This window comes from Cyprinus carpio, chromosome B20 (genome assembly GCF_018340385.1).
Source record: "Cyprinus carpio isolate SPL01 chromosome B20, ASM1834038v1, whole genome shotgun sequence".
NCBI lineage: Eukaryota > Metazoa > Chordata > Actinopteri > Cypriniformes > Cyprinidae > Cyprinus > Cyprinus carpio.
The window spans coordinates 1,000,756-1,013,506 of NC_056616.1; the positions used below are offsets into that span (position 1 = coordinate 1,000,756).

The window sequence follows — 12,751 nt, forward strand, 5'->3', positions numbered from 1 at the left end:
CTACAGTGTCCAACGATCCTTCAAAAATCATTGTAATATTTACTACTCATTTCTTATTATCAATGTTGAAAACAGTAATGCATTGTTGCTGTATAAAAGTTTTAATAAAAAAAAAAAAGATCTTTTGAACAGTAGTGTATATGTTTCTTACCACCTTTAGCTTGAACTAATATGGTATATGCCATAAGTTTGGTAAATAAGTAGTCCTTCTCCTCCCGCTGTACAGTCTCTGGGGGATTTGAATGTCTGGCTGACTCTCCATATTGACCTGTACAGCGTTTTAATAGGTTGAGCCGCTTCTGTAGTGGAAATTCATCTGGAGCAACTGAAGTAAGACAGCATCTCTAGCTGGAGTCAGTTTTTTCAGTCTAGAGGCTCAGTGACTGCCTCTGCATGTGAGACGTCAGTAGATCCTGCTGTTGTCGACTCAGTTAAGTACTTTTTTTCCCCTACGAGCTACCACAGAGCTTCCTTACCTGAAACGTATGTATTTGCTTACGGTAAGTAATGGTTAAGGTAAGTTACGGTAATTTGCTAATGGTATGTAGACCATTAAAGGTGTACTCCACCCCAAAATGAAAATTTTGTCATTAATCACTTACCCCCATGTTGTTCCAAACCCGTAAAATCCTTGTTCATCTTTGGAACACAATTTAAGATATTTTGAATGAAAACCAGGAGGCTTGTGACTGTCCCATAGACTGCCAAGTAAAATACACTGTCAAGCTCCAGAAAAGTATAAAAAGCATCGTCAGAATAGTCCATCTGCCATCACTGGATTTGGTTTGAAAGAAAACAGCGCATCCTTGTGGCGCGGCTGACACAGAAGAGCGTACGCAGTTTCCGTTCAGCAGGTGTTTTCCAAAATGGCGCTACGGTAAACTGGGGAAAGACTGAGGAGATGAATTGTTGAATAAAGTCGTTATTTTTGTTTTCTTCATGTACAAAAAGTATTATCTTGCTTCATAACATTATGGTGGATCCACTGATGGCAGATGGACTATTCTGACGATGCTTTTCATACTTTTCTGGACCTTGACAGTGTATTTTACTTGTCAGTCAATGGGACTGTCACAAGCCTCCCAGTTTTCATCCAAAATATCTTTAATTGTGTTCTGAAGACAAACAAAGCTTTTACGTGTTTGTAACGACACGGGGTGATTAATGACAAAAAAATTATTTTGGGGTGGAATATCCCTTTAAACTAACCATTAAACTTACTATCATTCTATGGCCTCATGGGCAGGTCTTCAGATGAGCTAAGTTTGAGTCCTGAATATCGGTCAGGTTCTTTACAATAATGGTGCCAAATCAATACTTTTAAAACGGTACCGGTGCCTATACCAATACTTCGAAAACAAAAGGCCACAAAACGATGGTAGGTGACATTAAACCAAATTAAACACCAAAAATAGGATGGATTGGCCCTTTTTGAGTGCGATAAATATATGTAATGTCTGTTTCACTCATATTGGACACCAGAGGGCGCCCTCATGCAAAAACGCCACATACGCATCACAGAAGTAATAGAACCAACCATGCTCCAGGAAATCCCTAATATGGACAAAGGCATCACTATCGCTGTAGCTAAATAAAAGGAAGATTGATACACTTTGAATGATTAAACATGAAGACAATAAACACTCAACTGTGACAATGTATAGTTTATCTGTGTTCTTCAAGACTTTTCGTGATAATTAAGTAGGCTTACATTTATAATCTATCACTAATCGACAAAAGTACACTCAACTGCAGATAAGCTCGACACATGCGCAGTACCACAGGGTGCGCGGCTGTCTGCGAGCCCTCTTGAAGATGAAAATAACGTAATGCCGATGGTGTGCGGACAACCGAAGTCCACCTTTCTGCGAACGGCAACTGGCCGTTTTTTGCCTTATTGCAACTCTCTGTTCTGGACTTGCAGAAACTGCGTTGCAATGCAATCATTTTCCAAAATGTAATTTGAAAATATGAAGACTGTTAACACCCGTTAACACAGGCCAGAGACGCTGAAGACGGACGCACAGAGAAAAATACTGTAACATTAGCAGGCAGATCACTCACTGTTCATAATGCTCGAACTATTGGAAGAAAATCCTAAATATTGATTTGGGGGTTTATATGAATGTTTTTCTGAGGGGAGCTGACTTTCTTCTCGTCTCTGTATAGTTCATATTAAAGCAGTGTTTCAGGGCAGCAGCTTTGTTTACAGTGAAACCAAGGAAACGCTGTATCTGGTCTGTATCTGGTGTTCCAGAGGCGCCTCCTGCTGTCAGAGAGTGAATATGCATCTCATTCAGAGCTTCTGCTGTTTGTTTCGTTCTGGCGTGTAGTATAATTTCACAAAGCTTGTCAGAACATTCTGTTTTTGCTTCAAATTGGGTTATTATTAAATCAAATTATGTATGTGATTGTTATATAACTAAATGATATGAAATGATATAAATGATATGTATATGAATTATATAACTAAAATTAAATAACTGTAATTACAGATTTAGGTTAATTAAAGATGTCAGTCTTTATTTTTTTATTTTTAGGAAACAAATCAAAGAAAAAATAAACTAATTCTACGGTTTCTAATGTTCTGTATGTTACTCAAAAACAAAATATATTGTGTCCAGCAGGAAAAAAAAGATTATTATTTTTTTTTACCCAGTCATTTCAGAGCTGTAACAACAATACCGTGATACCATGAAACCGTGATATTTTTGCTTAAGGTTATCATACCATCAAAATCTCATACCGGCCCATGCCTAATCCTGACTCATCCCCATATCTCTGTCTGTCTGTACAGACCGATCACATTAAAGGCCTAACAAATAAATAAATAAACTTCTTTGTCTCAAGACTTCCACGATCTTCCACAAATCCTTATAAAGATTTCAACAATAAGGAAAGATTGTCCAACGAAATGTCCTTCCTTAGTCTTTCTGCCTAATTAACATTTGAGACTTTAATGTGCTGACATTTTGTTTAAAGATCTCTTGGCTGCTCCTGCTGTCCTCGTAAGAGAAACACCTCTCATGGAAAGTTTGTGTGGTTGTGTGTTCCTTTGACATTGTCATACTCAGGTTAACCACATCCTCTCGAACAAACACTTGCATACATGCACACAATCATAGCAGCACTGCAAACAACGGTGTTGAGTGTTACAGCAGCATAATACGCTGATCACCACACCTAGTGACTGCCAGTTTCATCAAATAGTGTTGCTTTATAGCTGGTGGCATTTTCTGAAAGGTTAAAAGCCAAGAAGGAAATCCTCACAAACTGTATGATCTCCCACACAGAAGAGTCTGTCTCAACAGATCCACAACACCCTCTAGTCTTGTCATTTGGTCAGTTTGATCTTGTGAAGCTTTATCGCTCTCTTTCTGGGGGAATTTTTTCACAAAATGTATTTTATTTTGTTAGTTATATATCAGTAGGAGTAACTTTTAGTTCCTTATCCTACATCCACCTTGTTTCGGCAGGCCACGTTTCTGAACATGTACAGTAATCAGCATCATTGACTTGTAAATGTGGGTGAATCATATGTCATCAGGTCATGTGGTTTCTGATGCTCCATCGATTTTGGAACAAACCTTTTTTGCATCGTAGATAGTTTCAGTAGTAGGTGTTTATTCAGCTGTGAAGTTTTGAGTTGTGAAAGTTTCAGTAGTCTATGTTCTCATAGTACACCCATCTCTTTTATTTCAAAAGATTAAAGAAAGTTTAATTCCTCATGTTATGGCTTTTTCAAGCATGTCTCCATTAGGGTTGTATACTCTTCACATTGAACTGGGATAGAAGGAAGTAATGTACTGTAGCATAAAAACACACTTCACCTCTACGATGTTTGTGTAACCTATAGCCCTTGACCTTGTGTTTTGGCTTACTAGAACTTGAGGAAACTGTGGAAATCCAGGCATTTATCTGAACAGTGCCAAACTTCCTCTTTTTCCTCACAACAAAAGCACAAATACATCTGTACATGAATTGATGATGACGTGGCATCATGTGTTTGAGGGTCACGTGATGACCTACATGTATAATCACTATCACATGTGCAACCCCACATGTGTGAACATCCAGTCTCTGGCCTAAAAATTGAGCTTTCATTGATCTGTATGTATGTGCAGAGTTTAATTGGTTTTGTATTATGGAACTGCTCATATGTCGGCCATATGTATGACTAAGATTTGTTTTAGAAGTTACGCCAGATGCCCTCTGCAAAATTTTCTTCCATGATTCATGTCGCAGACAGATTTCGAGAATTGCAAAAGATTTGCGAATGGCCTAATTGTTGGGTCACAGTCTTCTCTTCGTGGCTTCTCCTGTCAGTTGATACCTACCAGATGAATAGTGAGGCAATATGTCCATTGGGGTCAGAGAATGAGAGATGTTGATAATGACATGTATATATGGTATGCATTATGATTTTTTTTTTAGTATGTATTTAGTGTTGACTTTATGGCATGGTCATAGTATTTCATTTAACCACATTTAGTGTCATTGACAAGTCAATGATGCTGATTACTGTACATGTTCAGAAACGTGGCCCGCCTAATCAAGGTCATAGTATTACATTTTTCATTCATAGTATTTTATTTAAGTTTCCTCTGAAGAATAAGCAGTCCACAGATTCCCACTTTCGCCTAGCTATGCCAGACCCCAGACACTCAAGCGTTTTGTGCAGAGCTCAATATCTTATGAGCTGCTGTGCATATGGAAAAGAAGACTTTGTATGTTAGAGAAAGTCCTCTTTGTTTCTATCTTTAAACTTTGGCTAAGAGCACAACACAGTCGGTTCAAAGGTTGGAGGTGGGGGGCAAACCGTGGATGCAGCTGCATTTTAAACACAAGGTCATCGCTTTATTTCCTCATTTAATCTAAGAGGGGTTTATTTCAGATTCCATGATGGCCCCCACTGCTGGACTTTAAAAAGGCTGCGCTCAGGGAAGATTGGGGATTTCTATTTGCGCTTTTGCCCTAGATGATGTCAGTGCTCGATCGGATGTTATTAAACTGCTAGTTAAATCTGCTAATGATCCACCCCACACACATCTACTCAATTTTTCACACCAATTTTAGATATCTAAAAATCAAGATATCAAGAAATCTGAAAAGAATTTTTCAGTATTTTTCTAAATGTATAAACACATGATATTTGGATTTGGCATGGTTTAATGTGAAGTCCTGGCATGAATTAAGAAATTGCTTTCGATGGAGATTATCATAAAATAGTAGTCTAGTATTGAAACTGGATACCTGTAGTGAAAGCTTTCTAATGATGTCAAAATTAAATAAGAATCCATGTCTATCTAATATGTTACATATCTCCTTATCTGGCACAAATCTAAAAAATGGAAATGAAATATTTAATTGTAATAAACTAATGCCTCACACAAAGCTACCCTATAAAGATATGGAATATAGCTCATGGATAATTAGTAATTTTAAAGTCTCTGTTTTGTCAGGTTAAATTTTAGCCTATACAAAGTCTATGGCTACATCCAGCTTCAGTTCTCTGCCTCTATATGATACTGAGTGCATTTGACACAATGGTGCCGTGTCGGCTTCATAGCTTCACCTCCGCTGGGTAATGAACATACATGTTCCCTTGGTGTGTCGGTTGTTGTGAGAGTCTGAGCTCAAACATGACTGTGTGTTGGAAAGCTGTACAAGGATGGTTGCTTCCCAAGCAATGACAGCTAGAAAATGGGACAAGGTCATTACTATGGTGACAACTCACATTCCATGATCCAGCTATGAGCAGAATTGCCATGCACTTTGAACATGTATTAATGTGCTGGGTATATCAATAAACATCAAAACTATATCATTACTGATTTAAATAGACACCCAATCCTAGTCCAGAATAACCCCCAATACCAGTGGTTCCCAATCCTGGTCCTGGAGAACCCCCAATACTGCACGCTTTTGGTGTCTCTCTTATCTGACACACACGTTTGAGGCCTAGGGGTCTTCACTAATGAGCTGATGAGTTGAATCAAGTGTGTTTGAATAGGGAGACATCTTAAATATGCAGTGTTGGGGGTTCTGGATTGGGAACCACTGTTCTAGGCAATGGAAAACCTTGTTTCTTGGCAATCGTGTCGATGTTACCGTATTGCAGACCATGTACACCTCTTCAGTGGTGTTCCCTGATGGCAGCAGCCTCTTTCAACAGTACAATGGAGCCTGCTACCATGCAAAAAATATTTAGAAATGGTTTGAGGAAGGCTGCATTACAAAGCTGCATTAACACTGCAGGTCTCTATGCCCAATTCCGATTTTTTTGGCTACATCTTATTATATCCATTTTAAAAGTGACCCATATCAGATATCTGCATTTACCCTATACACTTGGTAAAACTACCCACGGTAGACCCCTATACTGACCCTGAAACAGGGTTGCCGGTCTGCAAAACAAAAACAGCTCAATTGCTAATCAAAACTATCGCTTTCTTTTCCGTGGTCTTCCCCTACTTTAGGGAAATCCTCCATTAAAATTGTGTTCTTGGCTGGGGAGGTCGCTTTAACCCACAGACTAAAAAACAACCTGCGGCAACAGTGTAAAAGTACTGTAGCCCAATTTCACGAGAAAACAATGGGCTTGGCAACATTGCTCGGAAAAGCATTGACAATTTTTTTTTCACCATTACATAAATAAAATAGCCAAAATGTATGGAAGCCCGTTTCCACCACTGAATAAAAAATAAAACAAGGTAATTTTTATCTTGCAATAAAATAGCAATTAATTCCAGCGGTCGAGTTCACATTGCTTTCATATGCAATTTTAACTCCCACATTCCTATTTACCATCATTCTGGTAGCACGTGAAGGCAGCATCAGTTAAAACAGACAGACAATGGTAGCTTTAGCAACATTAGCCTTACAGAGTGCCAAGAAGCTCTTTCAGAAAAGGCCATTTGGAAAACTAACGTGTAATACTTGGAGGTGTAGCTGGATCACGAACAGTTGGCACTGCTCCATCCTTCAGGAGCAACTTTTGTGCAAAACCTGCTTTATACTGACCCTCATTCACAAAGCAGTCCCGTGTAAAATGATTCGCACAGACATAAACAAATTTCGGTAGAGTTGAGGGAGCATTTTCTTTGAAAACAAAATTAATCAAACTTGTCTTCAGTGGATCAGATTTCGGGAGTAAATGGAGAGAGCTATGTGGATTCAGACATACAGAACACCTAAAGCGCTTGGGAGACATTCTCGTCAGTGCAGCATTGGCGGACTGTATACAGCTCGCTGTGAACTCGCTCAGGGCAGTTCTATGTTAGAATAGCAGTGTCTGTCAACTTTCGTGGGTGGGGCCTGTGGCTAATGTGACATCATATTAGCACCAGTGCTGAAAACAGGTAGTTGGGAGACACTGCTTATGATCTATAGGGATTAAACAAAAGGAGTGGGTGGATTTTATCATTATAGGGTGGCTGTGTACAAAGATCTTGTGGAGTCCATGCCTCAACACATCAGAGTTGTTTGGCATCACAAGGGGACCTACACAAAATTATACTGGTGGATGTGTATGTTCTTGTTTATTCAGTAACAAGGAGTAGTGGTCTTCTGTTGTCACTGGACACACGAGTGCAATTTCATACTCTGCTGCACTCTATCTAGTACCCTGTAATTTTAACACTCTTTTTATTTTTGAATCATCTGCATTGGCCAATCAAAACCTAAATTGGTCGACCACTAACAAGGAGTATTATTTTTTCTGCCAGTCTACACAGTTAAATGCAGCAGTGTAATGGAATTGTGGTTCGACGTGGACTCTTCGTATCGGTTTCAGTTCTCCAGTAATGGGACAGCCATAATCTTGAAGTTTCCACCTCTCACTCGCTGTCAGTACTTCTTTCTCTCTTTTCCTAAAAAATGAAATATTCCTTCATCTCTGTGGACTCTCCGCCCTCTGTCTTTTAACATCTGCCCTTTCATCTTTTCATTTCTCTTGCTTCCTTCCCATCTCTTATTACAATCATTTCCTTAATAAAGCAGCTCACTTGTCTTCTTCAGAAACTCATTAACCTCCTCTCCTCTCCTCTCCTCTCCTCTCCTGTCCTCTCCTCTCCTCTCCTCTCCTGTCCTGTCCTGTCCTCTCCTCTCCTCTCCTCTCCTCTCCTCTCCTCTCCTCTCCTGTTTCTCTGGTCTTCTCCTCATGTCTCGTTTCCACTCTGTCCTCTTTTCACATCTTTTTGTCTCGTCTCCACCCCCATGTTATCTTTTCCTCTCTTTGTCTTCTTGCCTCACAATCTCTATTTTGTCACGTCACATGGCTCCTCTCCTCTCTTCTACTGTAAATGTGTCTCATTTCCTAACATGTATGTTTACATACAGAAATCATATTTATAATACAGTTCCTAAATAAAAGGTTGGTGTGTCATCATTAGTTTCTGCAAAAACAGTCAGTATGACCAAAATCTAATTCTATAGGTTTGTCAAAGAATTAATTTGGCTTTATATATCTTTTTAAATGCCACAATAATAATAAAAAAGAGAATAAGTAATTTCTTAATTAAACATTGTTTTTTGAAGTAGTAAGTAATTGTTAAAGAACCAGACAGTAATACAATTAAAACAAAGACAGATTGCAATCATTAGAATGTTTTTTTTTTTTGGAGGGGGGGGGGTGATTATGAAGATTTCAATCAGTTTTTAGAAATCATACAGGAAATAATGACTCCGTTATCATGTCAAACTAGTCAGCATGAAATATACACACCTTCCTTGATGTCAAAAAAAAAAAAAAAACTTAAAATAGGCTAATAATTAATTATGTCTTTAGGCTTCTGTGTGTTCTGTTAGGATTCGTTCTGGCAAACTCTATTTAGAGTCATCAACATTATATAGTACTGTGCTTTTTTGAAAGACTCAGAATTAAGTAGCTTTTGAAGTAGGATTTACATTGCAAAAGCAGTTTAAAGGTTTTTTTTTTTATGTTAAACAAATTAGCATTTCACAGAGATTTCCTGCAACATAGGTTCTTTGAAAACTCAATTTTTGCAAAACTCTACTCCTACTACTTTTCTTCCTCTTCACACAAATTATGATTACAGGGCAAATTATTGTTTAATAATGACTTTTGTCTTGCAGTTTCTTGTACAGTATTATATAATGTCCTCAACACTTCTATCATGCTGAAGTTTGCATCACATACCCACTCTCTATTTATACTTTTCTGAAAGAGTGAATTTGCTCAGCAGCTCACCGGATACAGCACTGCACTTGGGTTAGAGAAGAGTTTAGTGTAGGTGGTATGTTATTTTCAAACATGGTAGAGCATTAACCTTTTAGCGTCAGTCACCAGACGTTTAATTTCAGAACTGCCTCGGTACGAATAAAAACGTAGATTTACGTTTATCTTTATGTTACGGACATATCATGTAAAAATGTTGCAGAACGTGCAAAAAGGAACGTAATATTTTGCAGAAATGTCACCACAGTCATTTTTTTTTTCTTCCAGTGAGCCTGGGTTGAATTCCTGGGATAAACATTCTTCACCTTCAGTAAATCCTGTGGAAAGCTTTGGGGTTTACGTTTGCAGTAAGCTGTTGTTTATGGGCATTCTTGAACTGTAAATGAGAGGATGTGGGCTGAACCCAAGTTAACACCACTGGCAGCCTGCAGGTGGTTCTGCTTAAGGGCAAGAAAGGCATAAATTATATATGGCAGTGGTAGACGAATATTAAAGATACAGAAAGGGAGCTTTGTGGATTAGCGGAAGAGCAAATGCTCGTAGGTGTAAGAGAGTGGCAGTGCTGAGCGCTAGTCTGCAGGCTGACGCGCAGCAGGGGTCCGTCTCACTGAGAAACTGAGAGAAATGGAAAGGGAAAAGAGAGAAAACCAGCACAGGAGGATTCAGTGTTCCTCATGTTCCTGTCTTAATGAGTACAAAGTGACCCGATGAGTTTTTCTTACATCGTGTGTGTTTGTGAGATGCAGGTGAAGACGAGCAGCTCCTGTCATAACTAAGAACACTCACATCCACACAACCTCCCAAAATACACAACTAATAAAAACAACAAAATGAAGAACATCAATCAATTAAATGAGAATTGCCTCTGCCTTAAACAGTGAGCAGCTCTATGACAAGATCTAAAATAAACACATATATATATATATATGTGTGTGTGTGTGTGTGTGTGTGTGTGTGTGTGTGTGTGTGTATTGCCTTCTCTCCTCTAGTGAAAAAGTACACTTTAACATACTTTTATTATCTATTATGGAAATAATACACTGTAATATAATACATTTTTACTTAAGTGGCCTTTAATCTTTTTTTATCTTATCTGCAAATAATGTTTTTTATTTTTTATTTGTTTTAAATATATACTTTTAAGATTTGAAGTACACTACAAGTGCACATTCAATAGAATTAAGAACACTTCTATTTCACAAAGATCTTGAAGTTTCCTGATGGGAGTTTATTTTCCACCGGACAGTTCAGCTGTTGTGCTGTTGATGGATCATGGGCAGAACTTCAGAGCGTGGTTTTAAAATCCTGTACTGATGAACGGAAGAACTCTCTCTCTCTCTCTCTCTCTCTCTCTCTCTCTCACACACACACACACACACACACACACACACACACACACACACACACACACACATTCTCTGTGTGTGTTTTAGTGAGTGAGTTTCCTGCGCCCCCCAAAAAGAGGAGCTTGCTGAGCCAAAAAGAGAGAGTTAGTTTATCCTTCATAATAACTTTTTCATGTTAATATAGTACTTTATATACAGAAAGAAAGACATTTAGAAGAATCTATATGCAAAAACAAATTCTGTAGCTGTCAAGCGTTATTCTCGCACATATTTGAAATGACGTGAGAACAAAAATACATTTCCTAAATCTTTTCAGTGTCTAAGATTATTTTTTTTTTTAAATCCATGTTCTTAAGCTGTTGTTAAATTTGTAAAAAAAAAAAAAAAAAAAAAAAAAAAGTCTGCTTAACTGTGTTGAACAATTCAGCTCATCAGTTAAAATCTTAATTTGAAATCTTACAATTCAATGTTTTTAGACACTTATTCATTATAATCAGTTCACACTTTTGCTAAAGGGTACTTCTTTATCACACGGGTAGTTTATTCCTAATCTCTCTCTGTCTCTGTCAGATCATAGAGGATGGGCTGTGTGCAATGTAAGGACAAAGAGGCTGCTAAGTTAACCGAGGACCGGGACACCAGCTTGTCTCAGAGCGGAGTAGGTTATCGGTATGGTGTCGACCCCACACCACAGCATTACCCCACCTTCAGCGGGGTCACTGGGGTCTCTGCTATTCCCAACTACAACAACTTCCATGGCGCTGGGGTCACGCAGGGCGTGACAGTTTTTGGAGGGGTCACCACATCCACACAGCAGGGAACGCTCCGCACACGAGGAGGCACAGGTAGACTTTTCATACAGTTCCAACAACCCAAACCTCATAACATTGTTTGATTAAGTGTTTCTTTGTTAAGCTGCTCAAACAAGCTCAGTGTTTTAGTCGCCTGTGATGACCATGTTAGAGCAGACCCTTCTAACTACACAAAGAGACACTGACAGAAAGTGATATAAAAAAAAAAATATTTGTCTTAGCAGAATATACCCTCCATTGTTACCAGATGTTCTTTAGAAACATGTAATTTGGTGAGCTGAGAACTTAAATAGATTGACAAATTGGCTAAAATTCAAATGGAGGAAATTTTCGTTGCATAATTTATTATTATTTATTACAAACAGTAGACCTTGAGTTTGCATCTTACCCAATGCCCATAATTGTCCATGAATTTGCCTATTAATGTCTTGATGTACACGGCTTTCTTTCTCTTAAAAATGAAGTTTTTTTTTTTTTTTTTTTTTTTTGCATCTATGATTTTGAAGCTTTATCTTCCACAGAACCTTTCCATTGTAAAAAAGTAGGGCTGGTAACTTAACGTGTTAATTCGATGAATTAATTACGGTGAAAAATAAAGCATTAAATTTAACTCACTGGCCTCACCCAAGACCTACATGGGTCATCTGACATTTCATACAGCTGATTGATGACAAACCTGATAAGGAGCCTAGAGAATGTAGTTAGAATGCTCCAAAAATTCAAGATATGGGGCAAAAATGCCTGTTTGAGTTTTTTCTCGTATTTACATCGTATAGTTAAGCAGTATCATACAAGCAATAGGCTAAGTGCATTATCACATGAGTGCAAATGTGATACTGATCTTACACAACAGTTCAGTAAGAAAGAAGTTAATATGGTGTTATTTTAGACATAATGTTGTTTGTTTTGCTCAATTCTGCCAATGAAAATATAAAGACAAACTGTTCGTCACCTAGCAACACACAGCAGCATTTCATTTCTTAATGCACTTTTGAATGAACTGGGTGAATCATTTGGTGCGTTAATCTATTGGCCATAGGCGCGTTGGATTTGAAGCGGCGCTGCACAGATCAATCAGTGTATGACATCAAAGGACCGAGAGAGCGGTTCAAAAGCATAAGAAGCCGTCTGCTCACTACAGCTCTCGCAGGACTTTGATGTCTCACACCGATCTAATGAGTCAATGGACCATTCATAAAGAACCATTTACTTTACTCCTCAATGAATCAGCCATTTGAACAAATCGAATGAATAAATGACTCGATGACTTAATAATTAAGACATTTACCACCACCTACTGGCAGTTTTAGTTTATTATTTACAGTATCATTTCATTAAAGAAATCATTTAATATTTCCATAGTAATAATAATAATAAAAATTATTAAAGGTATA

The 12,751-nt window shown here is 38.1% G+C and overlaps 1 protein-coding gene across 1 annotated transcript in view; it reads left to right on the top strand.

The window, feature by feature from the left end:
• The window catches only part of fynb (FYN proto-oncogene, Src family tyrosine kinase b), a 50,969-nt gene that overhangs the window by 16,704 nt on the left and 21,514 nt on the right, over positions 1 to 12,751 (top strand). Inside the window, 1 exon segment of the mRNA XM_042747394.1 lies at positions 11,116 to 11,390. Coding sequence (XP_042603328.1) covers positions 11,126 to 11,390 — 265 coding nt within the window. The 5' untranslated portion in view covers positions 11,116 to 11,125.